General features: G+C 46.1%; 1 protein-coding gene across 3 annotated transcripts in view; it reads right to left on the bottom strand.

Annotated features, from left to right (window-relative positions):
* The window catches only part of setd1ba (SET domain containing 1B, histone lysine methyltransferase a), a 202,779-nt gene that overhangs the window by 5,397 nt on the left and 175,243 nt on the right, over positions 1–22,139 (bottom strand). For all 3 annotated transcript variants that reach the window (XM_038789604.1, XM_038789594.1, XM_038789584.1), the window contains exons 15-17: positions 16,211–16,377; positions 14,488–14,625; positions 5,626–5,745 (exon numbers count right to left, since the gene is read on the bottom strand). In XM_038789604.1, the coding sequence (XP_038645532.1) occupies positions 5,626–5,745; positions 14,488–14,625; positions 16,211–16,377 (425 nt within the window). The remainder of the gene's footprint in view (positions 1–5,625; positions 5,746–14,487; positions 14,626–16,210; positions 16,378–22,139) is intronic.

Here is a 22,139-nt window from a genome sequence, read left to right as displayed (position 1 = left end):
CACTCATCCAGGCAATCGGAGAGTATTTCATCACACTTCTGACTTGTGCCTTGTAGTTGGTGGACATGCTTTGGAGAGTCAGGAGGTGAGTTATTCACTGCAAAATTCACAGCCTCTAACCTGCTTATATGACTGAAGTATTTATTTAGTGGGTTAAGTTTCTGATCAATGGTAAATTCCAAAATGTTGATGCTAGGGGATTCAGCAATGGGGGTAAATGCCATTGAACATCATGGGGAGATGATTAGATTTTCTATTTTTCTATTTACAGGATGTGAGCATGGCTGGCTGAGTCAGCACATATTGCCCATCCCTAATTGCCCTTGTTGGAGATAATCCATTACCTGAATGTTGCTTGCAACTTACCAAACCAAGCCTGAATATTGTCCAGGTCTTGATGCATGCAAGCATGGACTACTTTGGTATCGGAGGGAATTGCGAATGAACACAATACAAACATAAGCAAACACTCCCACTACTAACCTTATTATGGAAGGAAGGTTTATGTTAAAGTAGCTGAAGATGGCTGGGCCTTGGACACTACCCTGAGAAACCCCTGCAGTGTTGTCCTGAGGTTGAGATGATCGGCATCCAACCACCACAACCATCTTCCCTTGTGTTAGCTATGTCTCCATCCAATGGAGAGTCTCCCTGATTCCCACTGACTTACATTTTGCTAGGGCTCCTTGATATCATCCTTGGTCAAATGCTGCTTTGATGTCAAGAGTATTGATTTTTACCTCACCTCTTGACTTCAGCTCTTTTCTTCATGCTTGAATCAAGACCAGAATGAAATCTGGAGCCGAGTGGTGTTGGTGGAACCCAAATTGAGCATCAGTGAGCTGTTTATTGCTCAGCAAATGTTGCTTGATAGCACCGTCAATGACACCTTCTGCCACTTCACAGATGATTGAAGGTAGACTGATGGGGCTGCATTGTCCTACTTTTTGTGGACAGGACACACCTAGGTAATTTTCCACATTATTGAGAAGATACTAGAGTTGTAGCTGTACCAGAACAGCTTTGAGGGAACAAAGAGTCATCGGACCCGAAACGTTAACTCTTTTCTCTCGCTACAGATGCTGCCAGACTTGCTGAGATTTTCCAGCATTTTCGCTTTTGTTTGAGGGGAACTGTTAGTTCTGGAACATAAATCTTCAGTACAACAGCCGTGATGTTGTCAGGGACAATAGCCTATCTGACCCTGAGCTGAGCTTCTGACTATATATCAGCTCCAACAAGACTGTGTACTACCTGTACAATATTGTCAATCTCCGCCCCCATCTCAATGATCTGCTGCTGAAACCCTGATCCATGTCTCCGTTACATCTTGACTTGACTATTACATTGCTTTCCTCCATCTTCCACCCTCCAAAAACCTGAACTCATCCAAAGATTTGTTAAGCATATTCTAACTTGTACCAAGTCCTGTTCATCTATCACTCCTTTGCTTGCTGATCTACAGTAGCTCCCAGTCTGGCAAGATCTCGATTTGAAAATTCTCATCCTTGTTTGCAAATCCCTCCGTGGCCACACCCTCCTCTGTAACCTCTTGCAGCCCTATCACCTTCCGGCATCTGTGCTTCTCAAATTCTGGCAGGCGTTTATCCCAATTTTAATTGCTCCACCACTGGTGGAGTGTGCCTTCAGCTGCATGGACCCTAAGCTCTTTAGGAGCAGACTAGGACGTGCAGCTGGGAAGGGAGCGAGCTACGGGTGTACCAGGACCTGGGAGCACAACTGCCTAAGAGGCGGTCCAGGTTTAACCGGGTCAAGGCTGTCCTCTTTAAAAAGGGGGTGAAGTTCCGAGTACTGTATCCGGCCCACCTCTGGGTGACTTTCCAGAAACGTGAGTACTATTTCAGCATGCCAGAAGAGGCGATGGACAATGGACAGGGAGGAGAGCAAGGACATTGAACTCTGGAGGAGTTTGTACGTATGTTTGTATTTTTAAAGGTTTTTCTTTGAAGAATTTTTGATGGCGAGGTTTCTGGAGGGCAGGCTTTTCACGGGGAACATCAAGGAGGAGCGTACCTTTTGTTGCTCTTTAGGGGGGAATGGATGGGGGAGGAGATTGGGGGTGGTAGGGGAGGTTGGAGGCCTTGGGTGGGGGCATCATGCTAGCTGGGCAGGCTAGTTAACAGGAGTGAAGTAGGGGGTTGTCAGGAGGTAGGCGTGGAGGGGGGATAGGGCTGATGTTTTGTTTAAGGGCGGGGGGAGGGTTGCTGACAAGGGTGTGGTTGATGTGGTGCTGTTGGAAAGGATCGATGACGGTGGACATCAGAGGGTGGGCCTGGAGGGTTGTGTGACATAGGCCTGTGATCCTGTTAAACGTTTATGCCCAAATTGGGATGATGTAGATTTCACGAGGCGGGTGCTGGGACAATTTCTGACTTGGACTTGCACAGGTCAATCGCGGGGGGTGGGGTGGGGGGAATTTTAATATGGTTGGACTGGTCGAGCCCAAGGTCGGTTAACGTGTCAGCAGTGGCGAAGGAGCTGAAAGGATTTATGGAGCACATGGGGTGGAAGGGGGTGGACCCGTGGAGGTTCGGGAAACCGAGGGTGAAGGAATTTTCATACTTATCCAACGCGTACTGGGTGTATTCCCGGTTGTTGCACAAGGTGTTGCATAGGGCCTGTGGAGCAGTGTACGAGTACAGGGAGAAGGCGGGCAGGATGCTCCCCCCTACATTGTTGCAGGCTTCCATCTCCTTGATATTGAAAAAAGACAACGATCCGGAGCAGTGTGATTGGACCGTCCGATATCATTACTGAATATGCTTCCAGTGGCGGCCATGGTGTGAGTAGTCACACATTTGGCAGCTCCTGCTTGTGGCAATGTTTTGGGGCCTTTTCCCGATTAACAGACAGATGGTTTGATGAAAAATGGTGGAGGAAGAGTTTATTCCACCGGTGGATGGATTTTGGGACCAGAAGTGGTTTTAGGCGAAAGTTGTCGGAGCGAGAAACTTTTCCTGCTACACAGGGAAAGATGGCGGCGAGCAAGGGTCGGCCCTAACATCTCAGTGGTCTATGGAGCAGCTCGTGGACTTCTTGAATGAGAAGTTCACCCAGCAGAGAAAGAAGCCTCTGGAGGACCTGGCGAAGACGGTGGACCTGCTTAAGGCGGGGATTGACCGCATGGAGCTGAGGCTGGAGACTCAAAGCCAGGCAATCCAGGAGGTGGAGGGGACGGTGGGGGAGCATGAGGAGCAGCTTGCTGCCGAAAGGGGTATGTTGGAGGGATACCCAGAAGCGGCTTCAGGAGAAGGTGGAAGATCTTGAGAACTACTCCCGGAGACGGAACCTGAGTATTGTGCAATTGCTGGAGGGCACTGAGGGAGCAGATACTGGCTCTTATGTAGCCAAAATGCTGGCGACATTGCTGGGAGAGGGGGGCCTTCGAGTGGCCCATGGAGGTGGATCGGACGCAGAGGGCACTGTTGAGGTAGCCACAGGGTAACAAGCCGCCGAGGGCAATGGTGGTGTGGTTGCACCGGTTCCTTGATAAAGAACGGATATTGAGGTGGGCCAGGCAGACGAGGCAATGTACCTGGGAGGGCAGTGAACTTCGAGAAAACCAGGAAGGGGAGTCAGTTGTTGGCGAATGCAAGAAGGCGGCTCAATGTAATTATGATGCCTTTGGAGGGGCAGGAGGTGGAGGTACTGGTGGAGATGGACGCGGAGAAGGCGTTTGATCGGGTGGAATGGGAGTATTTGTGGGAGGTGTTGGGGCGGTTCGGGTTCAGGATCGGTCAGGGGTTTGTGAGCTGGGTCCAGTTACTGTATAAGGTGCCACTCGCACGTATGCGGAAGATCAGAGTTAAGTTCAGGATATTTTGCTGCATCAGGGGACGAGGCAGGGGTCTCCAATCTCCCCACTGCTCTTTGCTTTGGCAATAGAGCTGCTGTTAATGGTGCTTAAGATGTCAGGGGACTGGAGAGGGATTGTGCTGGGGGGGGGGGTTGCCGAGCATAGGGTCTCGCTATATGTGGACTGCTGCTATATATTTCGGATCCATTGGGAAGTATTGGGGACATTTTGGAGGAATTTGGCCGGTTCTCTGGGAACATGTTGAATATGGGAAAGAGCATAGAGTGTGGTTGGTCTCTGGGGGGAGGGGGGCAGGAGGGGTGGGTTTGGGGATGGTTGGGGGGGGGGGGGGGTTTGCGGCGGTGGGTTTATGATGTTATTTTCTTCTTTCTTGTATTGCTATTTGTTATTATTTATTTTGGGGGGGGAAAGAGTTCTTTTCTTGTTTTGATGTGGAAACACGCCTTGTTTGTTTTAAATTGTGGGGAGAAAATTTGTTATTGTTATTAAAAAACTTGAATAAAAATTATTTAAAAAATAAAAGAAGATGGGAAAGAGCGAGGTGTTCCCGATTGAGGCTAGAGGGCAGGAGAGGAGATTAGGGGAGTTGCCGTTCAAGGTAGTGAGGTGAGATTTAGATACTTGGTGCCTCGGTGTGGGCACTGATCTGTGACAACCATAGGTTTGCGCCAGGAGTGTTGGACGCCAGGTTTCGTGGGTGCCAGCGAGCGGGGTTAGAGCGATTTGGTGACCTGTTTATAGGGGGCAAGTTTGTGTGGTTGAAGGACCAGGAGGTAGAGTATGAGCTGGCCAGGGGGATCGGTTTCAGGTACCTGCAGATCAGGATTTTATAAGGAGAGCGGTGCCTTCCTTTCCTGGCCTGCCGCGCCTGGGTTGCAGATAATGTGCTGTTAAAGGATGAGATATGGGAGGGGAAGGTGTCCGAGGTCTACACGGAGTTGATGGATAGGGGGGGGTGCTGGTGAGGAGCATGAAGCGTAAGTGGGAGGAGGTGCTGGGAGGGGAGGTGGAGGAGGGGAGTTGGCGGCCCGGACATGGGAGGGTGAATGCGTCCGCGTTGTGTGCGAAGCTAAGCCTCATTCAGTTTAAAGTCGCCCATAGGGCACATAGGATGGTAGCAAGGATGAATAGGTTTTTTGAGGGGTTAGAGAATAGGTTTGGGAGGTACGTGTGGAGACCCATGAATCCACATGTTCTGGGCATGTTCGAAGCTGAAGGGGTTCTGGCAGGGGTTCGCGGACGTAATGTCCGAGGTGCCGGGGGTGTCGGAAAACCCGCGAGTTCAGGTGAGATGTCGAGTGAGGCCGATGTTTTGGCCTTTGCCTCCCTGATAAGTCAGAGACAGATTTTGCTCAGGTGGAGGGACACGGAGCCACCGGAAATGGGTGAGTGTGTGAACGACCTGGCGGAATTCCTGAGGCTGCAGGTGGTCAAGTTTGTCTTGCGGGGTTCAGTCGATGGGTTCACTCCGAGGCGGAAGCCGTTTATTGATTTCTTTAAGGAAATTTGAGGGGTCAGCAAAGGGGGTAAAAATCGGGAAGGCAGGCTGGTAGAAGGGGGAGCGGGGGGGGGGGGGGGGGGGTGAGTATTGGTTGTTTATAATGTTGTATGATTGTTCTTCTGCTTTTGTTTGTTTACATGAAAATGTCTTGAACAAAATATTTTTTTAAAAACAGTCTCACACACAGCTACAAGCAATCCTGGTGTTACAAGTTAGAGGAGCGACCCAAACATTTTTATATGGCTAAAGAATAAAAATACATGATGAGAAACAAACTAGTCCATACCTGTCTGATATTTTGACCAACATATTCAATGACCATCTCATCTGCCGCAATGGGTTCCATGGCAAAAAGCCCCCATTCATGGATATGACTCTTGGAGAATCTCAGCTTCTTCCTCCGGAACTGTAAGAGACGGGTTGCAATGAAAACTGGTTTCTGACAATAAAATCATCTTGAAAAGAAAAAGGCTGTAAGCAGCAATAATTTAAACATGGACATGCACAAAACATTGTAATATTCTTTGTGATCCAGATTGATAATTATGAAATTTCACCAGACCCACAAGTTTTTGGCAAGATTTGATTCGGGACCAATAATGTTTTGTTTAATGTAGACAAAGCTTGAGGATCGAGACAGTAAGGGAATAAAGCCACATGATTCCACTGGTTTTGAACAAACAAAAATTAAACATTATTATACAAGGTCAGAAAGTATTTGATAGATCTACCATGCGGATTCAGCTGCACTTTGCAAATCACTAAATCTCAGTAGAAATTTAAGTTAAAACTTGTCAGGTACAAATAAGAATTGTTTTATTTGTCTTCTATTGATTACAATTGAGAGTTATTTAAAAGTCTAATTCCCTAATAAATCCAGCCAGCATAGGATCTCCAGAGCACAGAAATGATTTTCTTGCTTAGGCAAACAGCTCGCAATAACTTCAAAAGTCAAAGTCAGAAAGTGAAATATGAAAGACAGCGAATAGTTAAGTCAAAGTATAGATTGATTCCGGAAAGAGAGAGAGAGAGAGAGAGAGTGATCCAGAGAATCCATCACAGTTATACTGTATCATATCTGTCTTTAGCCATCTAATTACACCCCAATGTAATCTAATTGGTTTGGATTAACATCAAATGAGTTTGATTTGAGGGTTTGTTGTCACTCATTTATAGGCAACATTAACCTAAAATGTATACTTGTATAAGCTATGAAATGCGATTCGGCGCTGTTATCGCAAGCGGCCTGAACTGGTTTGTTGCTGACTTGACTGTTGGGATAATAGTTCTTTTAGGTTCTATACTGTTGCTATGCTGTTGCCATGGCCTTGGACTGCAAACGTATTTGTTAGCTGAATAAGAATGCTGTTTTAATCTAGCTGCTTCTGTGCTCTGTTGAAGCTATGTTTTGCAATGACCGGAGGTTATGAGTGAGTTTTAAAATGGTATTTAATAGACTAGGGGCTTAATGCTAAATAGCTATCTTTTACCTATAGAAAATAGCTGGCTTCTACAGTCGTCCCTTTGATAAATCGAAAGAATAAGTGAGATATTATCACAATAAGATAAAAGACATCATTAATGCGATAGGATAGGTAAAAGCGCAAAGAGTAACTCATTCATATTGTCATTGCAGTTTTAAACAATAGAGTGGATAAGCTTTGCAGTATTACAATTTTCAACATCTATCTTGTACTCAATATTCAGGGTTAATATGCGGTACATGTAAATTAACAGGCAAATTGTGGTCAAACGCAGCACATTGCATACTAAATGGCAGATCCGACCAAGACAGAGTCTACGGATTTCTCAATCCACCCAGACATCAGTAAACACTGAGTCAACCAATCTCACTGAAACTCTGCCCTTCTCATGAGGGATTCCCTTCTTCGCCCTCAAAGATCTAACCTGGGAATTCTCTCCAAAGGTCGTTCCAATTCCGATGGCCCACCTTGTAGGTTTCAATCTCGTTCCCAGAGTTTCCATTCCCTCGGATTCCCAAGCATGCACTCAAACAGCAACTCACAAGCCCAACATCCACTCTCCGGCCCCCCCGATCTGAGCATTGTTGCTCCAAAGCGGTACCTTTTCCAACAGCCCACAGCAAGGAGTCACCAACCTTTGGCTGCCTTCATGGATCATCAGGACTTCCCTTGAACCCTCTTGGATTACCAGGGCTTCCCCAAGCCCTCTTCACTTAAAAGTAGTCATTTTCAAACTCGGGGCCATTGGAAAGAGCACCCTACATAAGCCCACACCTCCACCTGTAACCCAGTAACCCCACCTAACCGCTTTTGGACACCAAGAGCAATTTATCATGGCCAATCTACCTAACAGCACATCTTTGGATTGTGGGAGGAAACCGGGGCACTCGGAGGAAACCCACACAGACACGGGGAGAACGTGCAGATTCCGCAAAGACAGTGACCCAATCCGGGAATCGAACTTGGGACTCTGGAACTGTGAAGCAACTGTGATAGCCCCTGTGGTACCATGCTGCTTTTGAAACTGTTGCCTGTACACCATTCTTCCCTTTAGACTATTACTGTTAATATACATCAAGAAAAGTAGGGGCCATAACAGCAACCCCTGGGAAAACCCACTCCACTGGTCTGAAAACATCATTCATCACTTCTCTCCTTCCTGCCAATCAGCCATTTTGGTATACATGCTGCTACTGTCCCTTTTACTCAATGAGCTCTTACTTTTCTGAAAAGCCTGTGTGTGGCACTTTATCAAATGACTGTTGGAAGTCCACATACACTATAACAACCGCATTTGCTGCCTATCGCTTCTCAGACTCTTTCCTTGCTTCTCTTATTTGTTTTTTCACTACCCCTCTGAGCCTGGTTCTCAATTGCATGAACAATCTGATATCTGTCATATGCATACTTTTTCTGATTCATCTTAATATCTATCTCTTTGGGATCTCTGAATTTCTTTGCCATATCTTTCTCCCACATGGGAATGTGCTGTGACTCTTCCGAAACCATCTCCTGTCACCCCCCAAATCCAACTTTCAAGCTTATACCTCAGAACACCGGTATCCACCAGCATGACACCTTCATGTCTAGGTGCGATGCCCACACATGCCGCCTGCTATAGACCCCGGCCCCCCCCCCCCCCTCCAGACCATCAAGTGTGCAGCTTACAATGTCCTCTCTTTATCCCCGCAGGAGACAATAGCCCATATTAAGAGGGAAAGGGCTTTCACCTTCTGAGGCTGGACCACCTGGAGTCGTTCTCCCTACCCCCATCCCCAAGAGAACACCCCAGAGGAGAGCTCCAAGGCGAGCACTGGCACACACCTCGGTGGGCGACGTTAGTTGACATGCTTCAGGGGCACAATCTAGTGAGTACCATACAGCTGCTGATGAACATCAGGTGGAGGCAGAAACATCCAATGGAGACAGCAGTCAGAGAGCTGCCCGATCCCAGGACACAGCTGGGTCACAGCCAGATACCGAGCCTCTGCACAAGGTTCTCCCTGAGCTGATGCAGATGATAGACCAGAGCTGTGAGATTCAGGAAGGTATGTCAGCGACATTTTAGCAATCGCAAGGCCGATGGAAGCAGACCCAAAGCCTTCAGTGCATGAGATGGTGCCGGCAACAAGTGATACCAAGGCCAACACTGCCAGATGACTCCGAGACTTCTGGAGCTCACTTCAGTTGTGCTTCCATCCCATGGAGTCACCCAGGGCCCTGCGGGCACCCTCAGCGGGGAGGAAACGCTGGAGGCCAACCTGGGACCTGCCATCAAGGAGACTTTGGCGGTCTTCAGTTCTTCTGATTACCCGCCTCCTGACATCGGAGCATTTCAAGGGCAGCGAGCAGAACAGAGTGGCATGGCCCTCCAGCTTCAGGCCCTCCACAGGACATCCGCCAAGAGCATCAGAGGCCACAGGGCACGGAAAGCAGCAGGCTGCCTCCACCTCTGATGTACATCCTGGGGACATACCTAGACGAAGCACAAGACCACAGAAGATCAAGTAGAATGAGAAGCATTGAGCGGGCATTGGCGAGGTCATTACATGTAGCTAGGGGAAATGGAAATCTGTCACATTAAAATGAAATCATTTTGTGGTGGCACAGTGGTTAGCACTGCTACCTCATGGCACCAAGGACCCGAGTTCGATCTTGGCCCCGGATCACTGTCTGTGTGAAGTTTGCACATTCTCCCCATGTCTGCGTGGGTCTCACCCTCACAACCCAAAGGTGTGCAGGGAAGGTGGATTGACCATGTTAAATTGCCCCTTAATTGGAAATTGTTCTTTTTTAATGAAACTATTTTGTATCTGAAACATGCGAGACCTTTGTCAAGTTAATCTTCACAGCGGGTCTGCCTGCAACCCCCCCCCCCCCCGTTTCCCCCTTCACAGTGGTCCAAGATTAAAAGCCCCCAAATGACTCTGTTCAGATGATAGGTGTGAGCGCTGTCAGTAAAAAGACAGGAGCTTGACTTTATCAGATCCTGAGGAACACCAGAGCTTTCCTCACAGTGAGTTATCATCACTCTCCTGCCTTGTATAGTAACCCGCTGACAATGCCAACGCAGGCCCATCACCATGGAGTGATGTTACACAGACCCTTGGAGGGGGGAAACAGGACAGTCAGGTAGGGTGTGGAGTGATTGGGGGGGGGGGGGGGGGGGGGGGGGGTTGGGGGTGAAATGAGGGGCAAGGTCGGAGGGGAGGTGGAAATGCAGAAGGTGAGGGGGTTGTTGAACTGAAGGACACAGCCTCATCCTACGAAAATCTGTAGATGATGAGGGCCTCCCTGGTCTTCATATCATGTTGGATCCTCGCCACAGCCAGTCCTCCATTCTCCGGCTCCTCCACAGGGCCGTCCTCGAGCCTCTCTTGATGTGCCTCCTCTCCCTCCTCCTGCTCAGTTGGGGCCGAATGTCCCTCCTCCTCCAGCATTTCATCCCGCTACTGTGTCAGATTCTGGAGGGAACAGCAGACTATTCCAAAGCAGGACATCCTCTGGGGGGGGGGGGGGGGGGGGGGGGGTGTACTGCAAGGCACTACCATTGCAGTCAAGGCATCGGAACCACATTTTGAGTAGCCTGATGCCCCACTCAATGACAGCACGACTGGCATCGTGGGCCTCATTATAATAGGTTTCCACCTTTGTCACAGGCCTCTGTATCGGCTTCACCAGTCATCCTGTGGTGGCCCTCAAAGACACCAGGGTTCTCAGAGTGCCCCAGGATGTAGCTATCATGCAAGCTCCCAGGGTAGCGGGCATACTCGTGCATGATTAGGAGGTGGTGGTCGCACATAATCTGAACATTCATGGAGTGAAACCCCTTGGAGTTAATATAGGGCACTCCCTGATGCTCCAGTACTTGCAGGGCATTATGCGTTCCATAGATCACCTTCTGGACTTCCAGGGCTGGATTCTCCGCTCCCTGACCGCAAAATCGCGTTTGGCAATGGGGCAGAGAATCTGTTTTGGCACCAAAATCGGGAGCGGTACCAGTTTTTAAATTCTCTGCCCCCTGAAAAGTGGCGTACTCTAGGAGCTTACGTTCGTGAACTCGACTTGCCGGCTGCGGACTCAGTCCGGGGCCGCCACAGTCGGGGGAGCTTCATTCAGGGCTGGGAGCAATGTGGGCGGGCGGTCTGGGGCGCACGAGTGTTCGGAAGGGTCCACTACTTTGGCAGTCCAGGTCTGCGGGCTGAGGCTGCCGTGGAGAACGGTGCTGAACCAGACGTGCTGGAGGCCATATCCGCAGCTAGAGCTGCGAGCTCTATGCTGCCTCCCTGCCAGCACCCAGCAAAACGGGAATCAGTGGCCGTTTTACACCAGGTTTCCTGGCGTAAAACACCACCATTTTCACACCAGCGTGGGGTCTTAGTCTCCAGAACGGAGAATCCAGGCCCCTGGCGACCCAGCAATGCTGGTGAATCCTGCAGCCCGGGCATCTTGGTGGGCCTGTCCAGCCCTAAGGTGATGTAGTCTGATGCCCAGGCATACAGAGCATCTGTCACTTTCTGGATACACCTGTGGGTGGATGACTGTGATATGCCACACAGGTCCCTGTTTGAGCCCGGGAATGATCCGATGGTGTAAAGGTTTAGGGCTGCAGTGACCTTCATGGCCGCTGGGAGCGGGTGTCCTACTCCTCCACCGGGTTGCCATGTCCGCAAAGACGTGGCACAAGTCCAAATCAGGGGCTGGTTTAGCACACTGGGCTAAATTGCTCGCTTTTAAAGCAGACCAAGGCAGGCCAGCAGCACGGTTCAATTCCTGTCCCAGCCTCCCCGAACAGGCGCCGGAATGTGGCGACTAGGGGCTTTTCACAGTAACTTCATTTGAAGCCTACTGGTGACAATAAGCGATTTTCACTTCACTTTCACACTGTCTCTCTGCTAAGACGGAGTCCTTCTGCGGCATATGCTGACCGTCCGCTCGTGGAATAACCAATGATGCTTGTACACTTTGTGCCATCACTGGCCTCCCCATCCATCTCCCTCCTCAGCCTGATGGGCAGTGGGTCTTCAGGGTGTGCGGCAGGCGGTCCCCTGGACATCGGGTGCTACCTGCAGCCTGTGTTAGCGTTGCTGCCTTTTGGGTCGTCTGCCTGCCGCGGCTGCCAGAAGCAACCCGAGGACAGCGTCCGTGGATTCTACACCATCAAGTATTCTTTAATCTGGAAGGAATTGGAGAAGGCCAATTCTCCAATTGGGTAGGGGCAGCAGGGTAGCATGGTGGTTAGCATAAATGCTTCACAGCTCCAGGGTCCCAGGTTCGATTCCCGGCTGGGTCACTGTCTGTGTGGAGTCTGCACGTCCTCCCCGTGTGTGCGTGGGTTTCCTCCGGGTGCTCCGGTTTCCTCCCACAGTCCAAAGATGTGCGGGTTAGGTGGATTGGCCATGCTAAATTGCCCGCAGTGTCCTAAAAAAAGTAAGGTTAATGGGGGGGGGGGGGGTTGTTGGGTTACGGGTATAGGGTGGATACGTGGGTTTGAATAGGGTGATCATGGCTCGGCACAACATTGAGGGCCGAAGGGCCTGTTCTGTGCTGTACTGTTCTATGTTCTAAGGCGAGAGACCGACAATCAGTTCGGGCATCCACCATGGGACCCTCAAATCACCCAAACCTCCCCATCCTTACAATGACTATCCCACCTGCTCTCAGAGTGCCATCCAGTGAGTCAGTTGTGCTGGCAAACCTGCTCTGCACACTCACCCCCGGACACATCAGGAGCCACTAAACAACCTCAGACCTCTGCCAGGAACATTAAGGAGGCTGTGCTCAGCTGCCCTCTGTTCATCCACACACTTACCCGTGGCCGCGAGAGGATCCTTGGTGGTGAAACCCTGCTGTTTAGTGTTTGCGATTGTTGACAGTTGCCTCTATGGTGTTGACGCTCCTCGAGTTCAGGCATCAAAGCTTGCCGGACATGTAGTGTGCACTAATCATTCCCTGAGGCATGGCCTCAAGGGGTACTTGAGAGTTTAGGAGAGTGAAATGCTCTCACAACTAACAAGGCTAATTCCCCATCTGAAATAGCCTTCAAAGGGGGAAAAATTGACTTTTAGGATAGAAGCTGCAGCAGCGCTCCGTCCTGGCAGGGTTTGGTCAGACAGACAGGCTTCAGCTGTGGCTGCACCTATTATGGGTGACTCAAAGTCACTCAACCCAAGAACGACCCCGGCTCTGGAATGATTCAGTCCCCAAGCAAGCCCAAGTCCAACACCCCCCCCAAAGGCCCCTCTCCCAGGCACTGGGGCAGCAGCTGTGGTGCCCTGGAGCTGCATGCCGGAAAATGGAAAGGACTACTCACCCCTCAGTTCACCTCAGAAACATTGCGCCAGCTTCTCGTTTTTGAAAAAGAATACTAAACGACACCCGCAGCTGCAGAGTCGGGTAATTCCCAGGAGGCTGCAGTATTCCACTTCAATCCCGTTAATGAGATTGAAACAAATGCAAATTAGGGTTAATGATACTCTCGCCATTTTTGAGCGAGATCCGGAACTCTCCATCGGGAGTGGGCCAGGAGAATCACAAAATGGTTTGCACCCAGGGCGAATCTTGATTTTGCCCTCTCCCGCTATTCACCAGGCACGCCCGGAACCGTGCTGGGCAATGCAGTCGCTGAATCGCATCCTTTAATTTTCATGAATTAATATTTTTAAAAAACAAAAACAGACAAAGAATGCATGTTTTTACTTTGTAAACTTAATTTTCCTTTTGTGCTGCACAGATCCATATTTTGTATCCAATCTAGGCTAGGAATAAGAAACATCAAAGCTGCTGACCTGATTCAACTGGGTACGGTAGAGGAAAGTTAAACAGCATAGGAGGCAGATCCCAGATATAATCCCCACTTTGTGCTGAGTTGGCCAATCTGAGCCAATCTTGGTTTAGAATGTGGTAAATTGCACACCAAACTCAGCGGTAATTCCTGGAGTTAAACAGCTTGTTGACACTCACTGCACAGTATCACAACCTAAAAATGGCCATTTGGGCAAATTACCAAAGAGAATCCAGCACCCACGAATCCATTACCCAGCAGGAATAATGAAGAATTTCAGGAAAAGAGAGGAAAATAGAAGAAAGTAAAAATTACCTGACTAATTTTAAATTCTTCTAACATAACATAGATTCTTTAAGTATAGTTAGCTACCCACAGTTTTCAGCAGCACATCCAAATAGGTTAAATATATTAAAATAGAAATAAACTAACAGAAAGATCATGGTCATTAGGGGCACTGGTTAGTACTGCTGCTTCACAGCGCCGAGGACCCAGGTTTGATCCTGGCCCTGGGTCACTGTCCGTGTGGAGTTTGTACATTCTCCCCATGTCTGCGTGGGTCTGACTCCCACAACCCAAATATGTGCAGGGTAGGTAGAGTGGCCATGCTAAATTTCCCCTTAATTGGAAAAAGTAATTGGGTACTGTAAATTTATTTTTTAAAAGATCATGATCATTACTGAGAAAGTCAGTAGTGTAACAGAAAGCACTAAACTTCATTGCATTCAGTTCACCTGTATAAAGAGCACACTCAATTTTGAGCTGGCACAATGAGAATGAACACATCAAGTGTGGCAGAAACGCGTGTTGCACTTTCGGCCCTATTAAGGGGAAAACTATACAAACTACAGTCAAAATGAATGGAACTGAGATCACAAACCTTCAGTTGATTAAATTTAAGAAGATCACTGTCTGCAGGTAAGCCACCCATGAAGGAAGACAGCAGTCTGCGCTGTTCTGACCGCCTTTCTGAGCCTGCTCGAGTGGAAGCATGTGGTTGGGCTGGAATACTCATTCCCTGTTTGAAGAAGAAAGCATTGTTATAACTGGTCCTGTTGAATTTGCTTTGTAAAACACACTTTACTCCTGCACATCACATATGAAGGGTTTGTATAATTAGCTATTTGCCTCATATAATATTTTTGTTGTTGAGTATTATATAAAATATTGGCTCTCATTGCCTTGTGATATTTTCATTTCATTTCATTTCATATTGTGCTTTATAACAATCCGGCAAACAAGTACATGTCTCCAAAATACAACAGCCATCATGTTCATGGTCATTGTAAAATTGCAGTGCTGTTTTAAAATCATGGAACCCATCCAAATCACCCTCGTCTACTCGTCAACTGTCTCCTCACTGTCACTTCTAGCTCCTACTTGGTTAATGGCCTCCAGGGGATTCAACGCTGCTCCATGTTGTGGGTTGGAAATCTTTGCACAGTTTAGCAAGAATGGGAATTCTCAATCACAGTCTGTGGCATCGTTCAACCCCACAGAGCAATGTCAAAAGGTGGAACCCCAATGACTGAACCAATGGAGAAGGAAAAAAAGGAAACACCATGGAGAGTGGGAAAAGAATATCACCCAGAATAAGCAAGAGAGAATATCTTGATGTATGTATGTATTCATAATATTGGATAATTTCATGACAGGAAATAAGAAAAATTCCCACAATTGTTTGCACAGTGTTTTGGGGTGGGGGTTGCCAGAGTCTAGTTATTACTTTTCATTAGGGGGCACAAACCTTCATTCAGAATGAAACCACACAAAATACCACCTTAATAACACAACTCATGTGTTGTGTGACTACCAAATACAGTTTTACTTGATAACATTGTTTACAAAGTAATTACTACTTGGAATGGTTAATATGCAGGTTATATAGGCCACCAGCTTTTTTTATTTACTTCTGTGTGGAGAATGGCTATATCCAATAAATAGCACAGTGGTAACTTGTCACAACATATTCAGTTGGTGTTCTGAATCAATTAATATAATACATTGCCGAGGCCATAATGACAGTAAATTCTCTAAAGAGTATTTACGCATTTTGGTAAAAATACTGTAATATACTTTCAAAAGAGAGTTATTCAATGAACCAATGATAACCCTGTGCAAGGTATTGAAACTCATTAAAGTGACTAAATTGGGACTGTTAACAGCATAATGTTAAAAATATCTAATACACAACATTTTTATATGACCACTGAACATATATTGGCTAAAACAAAATCACATGCAAACTTAACTTTCCCTCTTCGGCATGTGTCACTTATCCAACTTCACAACAGTTAAAAACAGGTGCAGGTAACACATTTATTTAGTCCCACTAAACATGACAATAACACACTATTCAGTCGCAAGCAACTTTATTTAGCTTGAATGGCATCCGACCCCCAGTAACAGAAATAAATGCAAAAATTATGGCAGATAACCATTTTTTGCATATAAAAATATTAAATATTGTTGCCCAAGTTCTACAGTGGCTTCCGAATTTAACGTTGGACATCAGATATTAATCAAGTTTAAAGAAAAATGATGGGAAATGTTATGGAATCAGAATCCTAATTTCAAATGCTCTTTTTGATCAGTAATCTTACCTGTGTGTCAGCTGGTGGCTCATCAGCTAATGTGCCGCTGATGTTGAGGTATTTCGCTTTGTCCTTCTTACTGATTTTGTAGTAGCCTTCACTTCGGGCACAGCCTGTGACATGCTCCCTCATTCCATCTTCCTTTTTCTTTTTCTTAACAGTGGAACAATAGGTATGTGCGAGATGTTAAGGAGAAATTCTGAGGTGTTCCCAGACACAGCAAGTGAAAGGTCGCTTTAGAGCCAAAAGATAGTATTGAAAACAGTGAGCTTTTCTCACAATCTTGCTTCAAGGAAAAGACACATGGCTGGATTTTATGTTTCCCGGGGGGCGAGGGAGGTGGAACAAAAACCAAAGGGTCCATTCATACTCGACTCCACCTTCTTTGTCCAATCAAGCATCGGATGGCCAATTAGTGGCCATCTGGCAGGAAGTAGGTTGACTACAGGTGCAAAGCTTGCTACCTGGCCGCTAATCTTTCCCCTTGCTCCCTTGCAGTTATCAGAGCTAGTTTCGCATGCCTGTTCTTAGATGCCACAATATAGTTTTCTCGTGACTTTGAGTTAATATAAATATAGTTTTCTCGTGACTTTGAGTTAATATAAAGTAGTATTGAATTTTTGTTGCAGCTACATTCACAGTGGAATATGGTTTGAACACAAATTGTGGTTTCCAAGAATCGGCCTTGTCGGTCAGACTTCAGTCAAGGCTAGAATTGTAAAGGTTTTTGCTCTCCGAATCAGTTTTTATTATTTATTGAAGGTGCAAAAAAAAAATTCATTAAAACACATATAGACACTGCCACTTTCACCAACAGAATCTGCTGCTGCATTCGATCATGATCCCACGAGCAGGCCTTTTCTATCACCCTTGTGTTGCCCTTATATCTGACTTAAAAGACCCCCAAACTCTTTCAAGTCCAAGCCCGAAAAATGTAGCAGGCAACAAAATATTGCGGACAATTAGGTTGTTAACAAGATTAATAGATTGTTAACTAATGATTTCAAAATGGAAGGTGGGCTGCCAGTTCCACACCGCTTCCCTTCTGTAATTTGGGAGACTAGTGTGGTGGCATCAGCACGCAAAACCTTTTGTCAATGTAGGGTGGTGGGCAGCATGCCCAATTTGGAAACATAAAATCCAACTCAGAGTCATAAATCCGTGAGGGCATCGAGGGAAGCCATTTGTCTCTTTGAGACTGCGCCAAGTCTCTGTACAGCAATCCTGTCAATTCCATTTCCTCTACTCTATCCCTATATCCCTGCAAGTTTTTTCCACTCAAGTGCCTGTTAAATATCTTTTTGAAACTGTTGAGCACCTCTGCTCCCACAACTTGTATCGGCAGTGAGTTCCTGTAACCAAATTATACCAAGCAGTATATCTTCAAAGTAAAGTGCAAACTGAAACAAGTGATTTTCTGCAAAATTCATGAAAAACATAATTATGATGAGTGTTACAAAAGGATATTAATGTTTTTACTGTATATTAAAAATATTAACCACAAATATTCTGTATAATAACAGATTTCCCAAGGCCCTCTCATTATATGAGTTAGTGGATATGCTATTTTATATAAACAGCAGTTTGTGTGTCAAGTTGGGAAACAGATCAGGCAATTGATTTAGTCACAGATTAAGCCAAATTCCATTTTTATTAATTGTTCACTAGGGCTTTTTTAAAAGGCATTGGGGATAAAGTTCAATGTCTGACCATTATTCTGTGGAAATCATAAAAATATATGTTCCTTCATTCTTATATTATTTTTGTGATAAATATCTTGCACCGAGCAGTAGTACATATGAATGTTGAATGTTGAATGGGGATGAATGTTTACCTTTTCTGAAGGTGGTGGCATATTTTGGTAGTGCTGCGATTTGACAATAATGATTTGGTTCGAGACAAGTGGCATTAGAATCTGAGGAGTGGATCTAGGGGTTTGGCATCGGTGGAGGAAGAATACAATGTTTAGGGGTGAATGTAGAGTTTGACTCATAAGCAGAGTGAAGAGATGAGAGTAACGTCAGTGCTTCCGGCAGCACCAGATGAAGATGGGGCATCTCAGGACACACAACATCGGTTGGTAACTTTTAAAAGGTTTCTGCAAGCATCAAATTTACTGTTTCTGATTGGTTCCTGGTGGAGGACTATATTCCTCCTATATTTATTATTTGTCTCTTTCCAGTCTCTTCTGTTTGTGCATCTCTCTGCAATTGGAATATTTACATTTCCTTTTAAAAAAAAAAAAATTTAGGGTACCCAATTATTTTTTTCCCCCCAATTAAGGGGCAATTTAGAGCGGCCAATCCACCTAACCTGCACATCTTTGGGACAGTGAACCAAGGCCGGGATTCGAACCCGGGCCCTCAGCACAGCAGTCCTAGTGCTAACCACTGCACCGCATGTCGCCCTTGGAATATTTACATTTTCTAACCATCAAAATAACACAGATGTTTTCTGTTTGTTTCCAAAATTCAATGAACTTATTTCACAACAAACTCGATTAGGATGAGTAAAGATAACGGCCTGGAGTTTCAGCCTCGAGGCAGGTAGCATGAGTTGGGAAAATTCCTGGCTCCGCTTGCCCACCTCAGGAGAAAGTACCTGCCAAGGCGTGACCCTCATTGCTGAAGGGGCGGATATAGGCTGGAGCCGATCCGGTGAAAGGTTTGGAGATAACAACAGGGCTTTCCAGGAGCGAAAGTGGTCTGTTTAAAAGCTCCGTCTTGAGGCAGTGGGACTTTGTCCCAGTTGGAATAAAAACACTAAAGCTCTTCAGCCCCCCCCCCCCCCCCCCCCCCCCCAATCCATGCCCCCACCCCTTATGGACCCTCAAGTCACCCCTATGTCAAGCTCTACCCTTCCACCCATCCCCATGGCACATAGCCTCCTGTGCCAAGCTATGGCACTTCCATATCCATTGACCCACTCAATATATATGAGATCCCAGGCATTTATTACACTTGTTGGAACACCTGCGTCCAGAGAAAACATTGTTTGATTGGCAGCTCAGGCTCTGATTTTTTGCTGTTAATTTCGGGTGGGATCAGTACAGGTTTGGAACAAAATTAAATTTAAAAATAAATTTGATTTGTTCAAAGTAAGTAGCCGATGATGTCTACTCATCCTACATCCATTGCTCAAATTTCTGTGCCATTTTTGCAGCCTCCCAACCCTTTCACCTTACACTAGTAATTTTAAAAACAGTGAAAACATTGTTTTTGGAGGGCCCCCAATTTGAAATCTATGCATGACGAAAAATTCCTAATCTCTACAGCACAGTTTTTTCAGGGTAAAGAAGGATATTCTGTTTCCACGAGTTGGTATGTCAGTGACTGGGAGTCACAATTTCAAGATGGTTGGTAAGAGAGCGAGGAGTGAGATGAGGAGTTGAGGTTTGGAATGCGCTGCCTGGGGCTGAGGTGGAGGTGGATTCCATAGAGGTTCAAAAGGGAGCCGGATATATATTTGAAAGTGATGAATTTAGAGGGCTACGGAGAAGGGCTGGGAAATGGGAATAGCCAGGTTCCTACTTTGGGAGCCGGTGCAGACACACTGGGTCGAATTGCCTCCTGTGCTGCAAATAACCAATAAACAATCATAATGGTCAAATGCTGCATAACATGTTGGGAGCGAGGTTTAGGTATAAGTTTCCCCATTTTAAATGTTTGCATAGGCAGTTTATATGTAGGCATGCATTATATGCCAAATTAGAATTAATAGATTAGCAAACCACCTTTAGCAATACTCACAGTCAAAGAATTTAGGTACAGGAGTGTGTTGTCAATTATTACCACCAGGAATACTGACATAGCATCATGTTGTGCTGGAGGGTGGGGGTAGGGGTGGGAGTTGACTCTGGAATCACTGTAATTAATTTTCAGTGTGTAACATAATTTTAAGGGATCCCAGTTTCTAGGAGCAGTGAAATTTGGTTCTGGTGGAGGTGGAATGTTTTGAAATATTGCTGCAGTTTCTGGGATCAGGGAGAACTGGGAATGTGAGCACAGAGGGGTCCTGGAAGCTTTGGAACAGGGAATGGAATTTTAGAGAAGGAACTCATGAGGTATCAGAGGGTTGAGGACCAAAGAAAGGCAGTACAGGGGCATCCACAGTCTGGCAGTATTAGAATTGCTGGGATGCGACTGTACTTGAGAGACAGAGTGTACCGGATTGTGCTTTCACTACTGCCCCTGGCCCTCCCAATTTAGTAGCCTTGACAGGAGAGCAGTCCAGGAGAACAGGGACCAAACAGCCATGGACCCATTTCATACCATAAAGGCCCAAAGCCTTGCTGCATTCCAGTACATCAACCTTCACCTGATCCATCTACAGCCTGCTATACACCACTGGGTAAATTTCCTCAACCACTGTACCCCCCACCCCCCCAACTCATGGTCAGCTGATTTCTGCCTAAAATATCTTATTTTAAAATAATTTTAACCTAAACATTAGCCAGTAGCCACAAGAGGCCAAATGGGAATTCAGCTGTAACTAATTTCATTCCTGATTAAACAACAGATGAGTAACAGACACCATTGTTGGGACATGTGATCTCAACACATATTTGCATGGCTTATGATAGTGTTGATATTGTACTTTAATTATTTGGTTTGACTGCTGAAGAACTGGTTTGACAAACAAAGGACTTACGTTTTTAATTAAATATACATGAGTGTGTAAATGATGTTTTCCACTAAAATGAGTGCATGTGCCTGCAGCTGTACCAGCTTAACCAAATCTATGGTTAGTCAGCAATATCTATTTGACAATGAGTGCTTAAAGCACATAAGAGTAAAAGTTTTGTTTCTTAAAGATGACAAATATTTCACCTTTGGGTGTACAGTAAAACAAATTTTCTGTAAAACAAACAATATAGAACATACGTTTTTATAAATAAAATAAATTAAGGTGAAAATGTTATGAAGGTTAATCATTTATCCTATTTTCTTATTTATTTATTTTTTAAAATTAAAGTACCCATTTTCTTTTCCAATTAAGAGGCAATTTAGTGTGGCCAATCCACCTACCCAGAACGTCTTTGGGTTGTGGGGGTGAGGCCCATGCAAACACAGGGAGATTGTGCAAACCCCATACAGGGGCAGCACAGTAGCACAAGTGGATAGCACTGTGGCTTCACGGCGCCAGGGTCCCAGGTTCGATTCCCCATTGAGTCACTGTCTGTGCGAAGTCTGCACGTTCTCCCCGTGTCTGTGTGGGTTTCCTCTGTGCTCTAGTTTCCTCCCACAGTCCAAAGACGTGCAGGTTAGGTGGATTGGCCATGATAAATTGCCCTTAGTGACCAAAAAAGTTAGGAGGGGTTATTGGGTTACGGGGATAGGGTGGAAGTGAGGGTTTAAGTGGGTCGATGCAGACTCGATGGGCCGAATGGCCTCCTTCTGCACTGTATGTTCTATGTTCATATGGACAGTGACTCAGGGCTGGGATCAAACCCAGGTCCTCAGCGCCATGAGGCAGCAGTGCTAACCACTGTGCCGCCAGATGGTACATATCTTTCACACAGGCCAAGGCATTCCAGTAAAAACTTTAGTAAAGCTATTTAAAGACACACAAGGTATATTTAACAATGTGCTATGAAATATTTATTTTTTTGACTTACTTTGCTTTGTTTAAAACCATATTTTGGGCATTAGAGATTTCAGGGGAAATGACAGTTGTTTTTCAAGATGCATTTTAAGTGACTCGACTGATTCATCAACAAATCACAAAGGTTAAAAGCAGATGCATTGGGAAAGGCTTTTGCCGATTTAAACATTGACAAAGGCAGTTAAATGTTGACTTGTAAGGTCTAACTCAAAATTGTGATGCGGGAAGAAATATTTGTTCGCAGAAAGTATGTCTCATAATATTATACTAACATGCAGATGGATAGATGTAAGGAGCTGGCAGAGAAGCCTATATGTTTGTTAAACCCACTAGT

This window comes from Scyliorhinus canicula, chromosome 1 (assembly GCF_902713615.1).
Source record: "Scyliorhinus canicula chromosome 1, sScyCan1.1, whole genome shotgun sequence".
NCBI lineage: Eukaryota > Metazoa > Chordata > Chondrichthyes > Carcharhiniformes > Scyliorhinidae > Scyliorhinus > Scyliorhinus canicula.
This window is presented reverse-complemented; position numbering and strand designations above follow the sequence as displayed.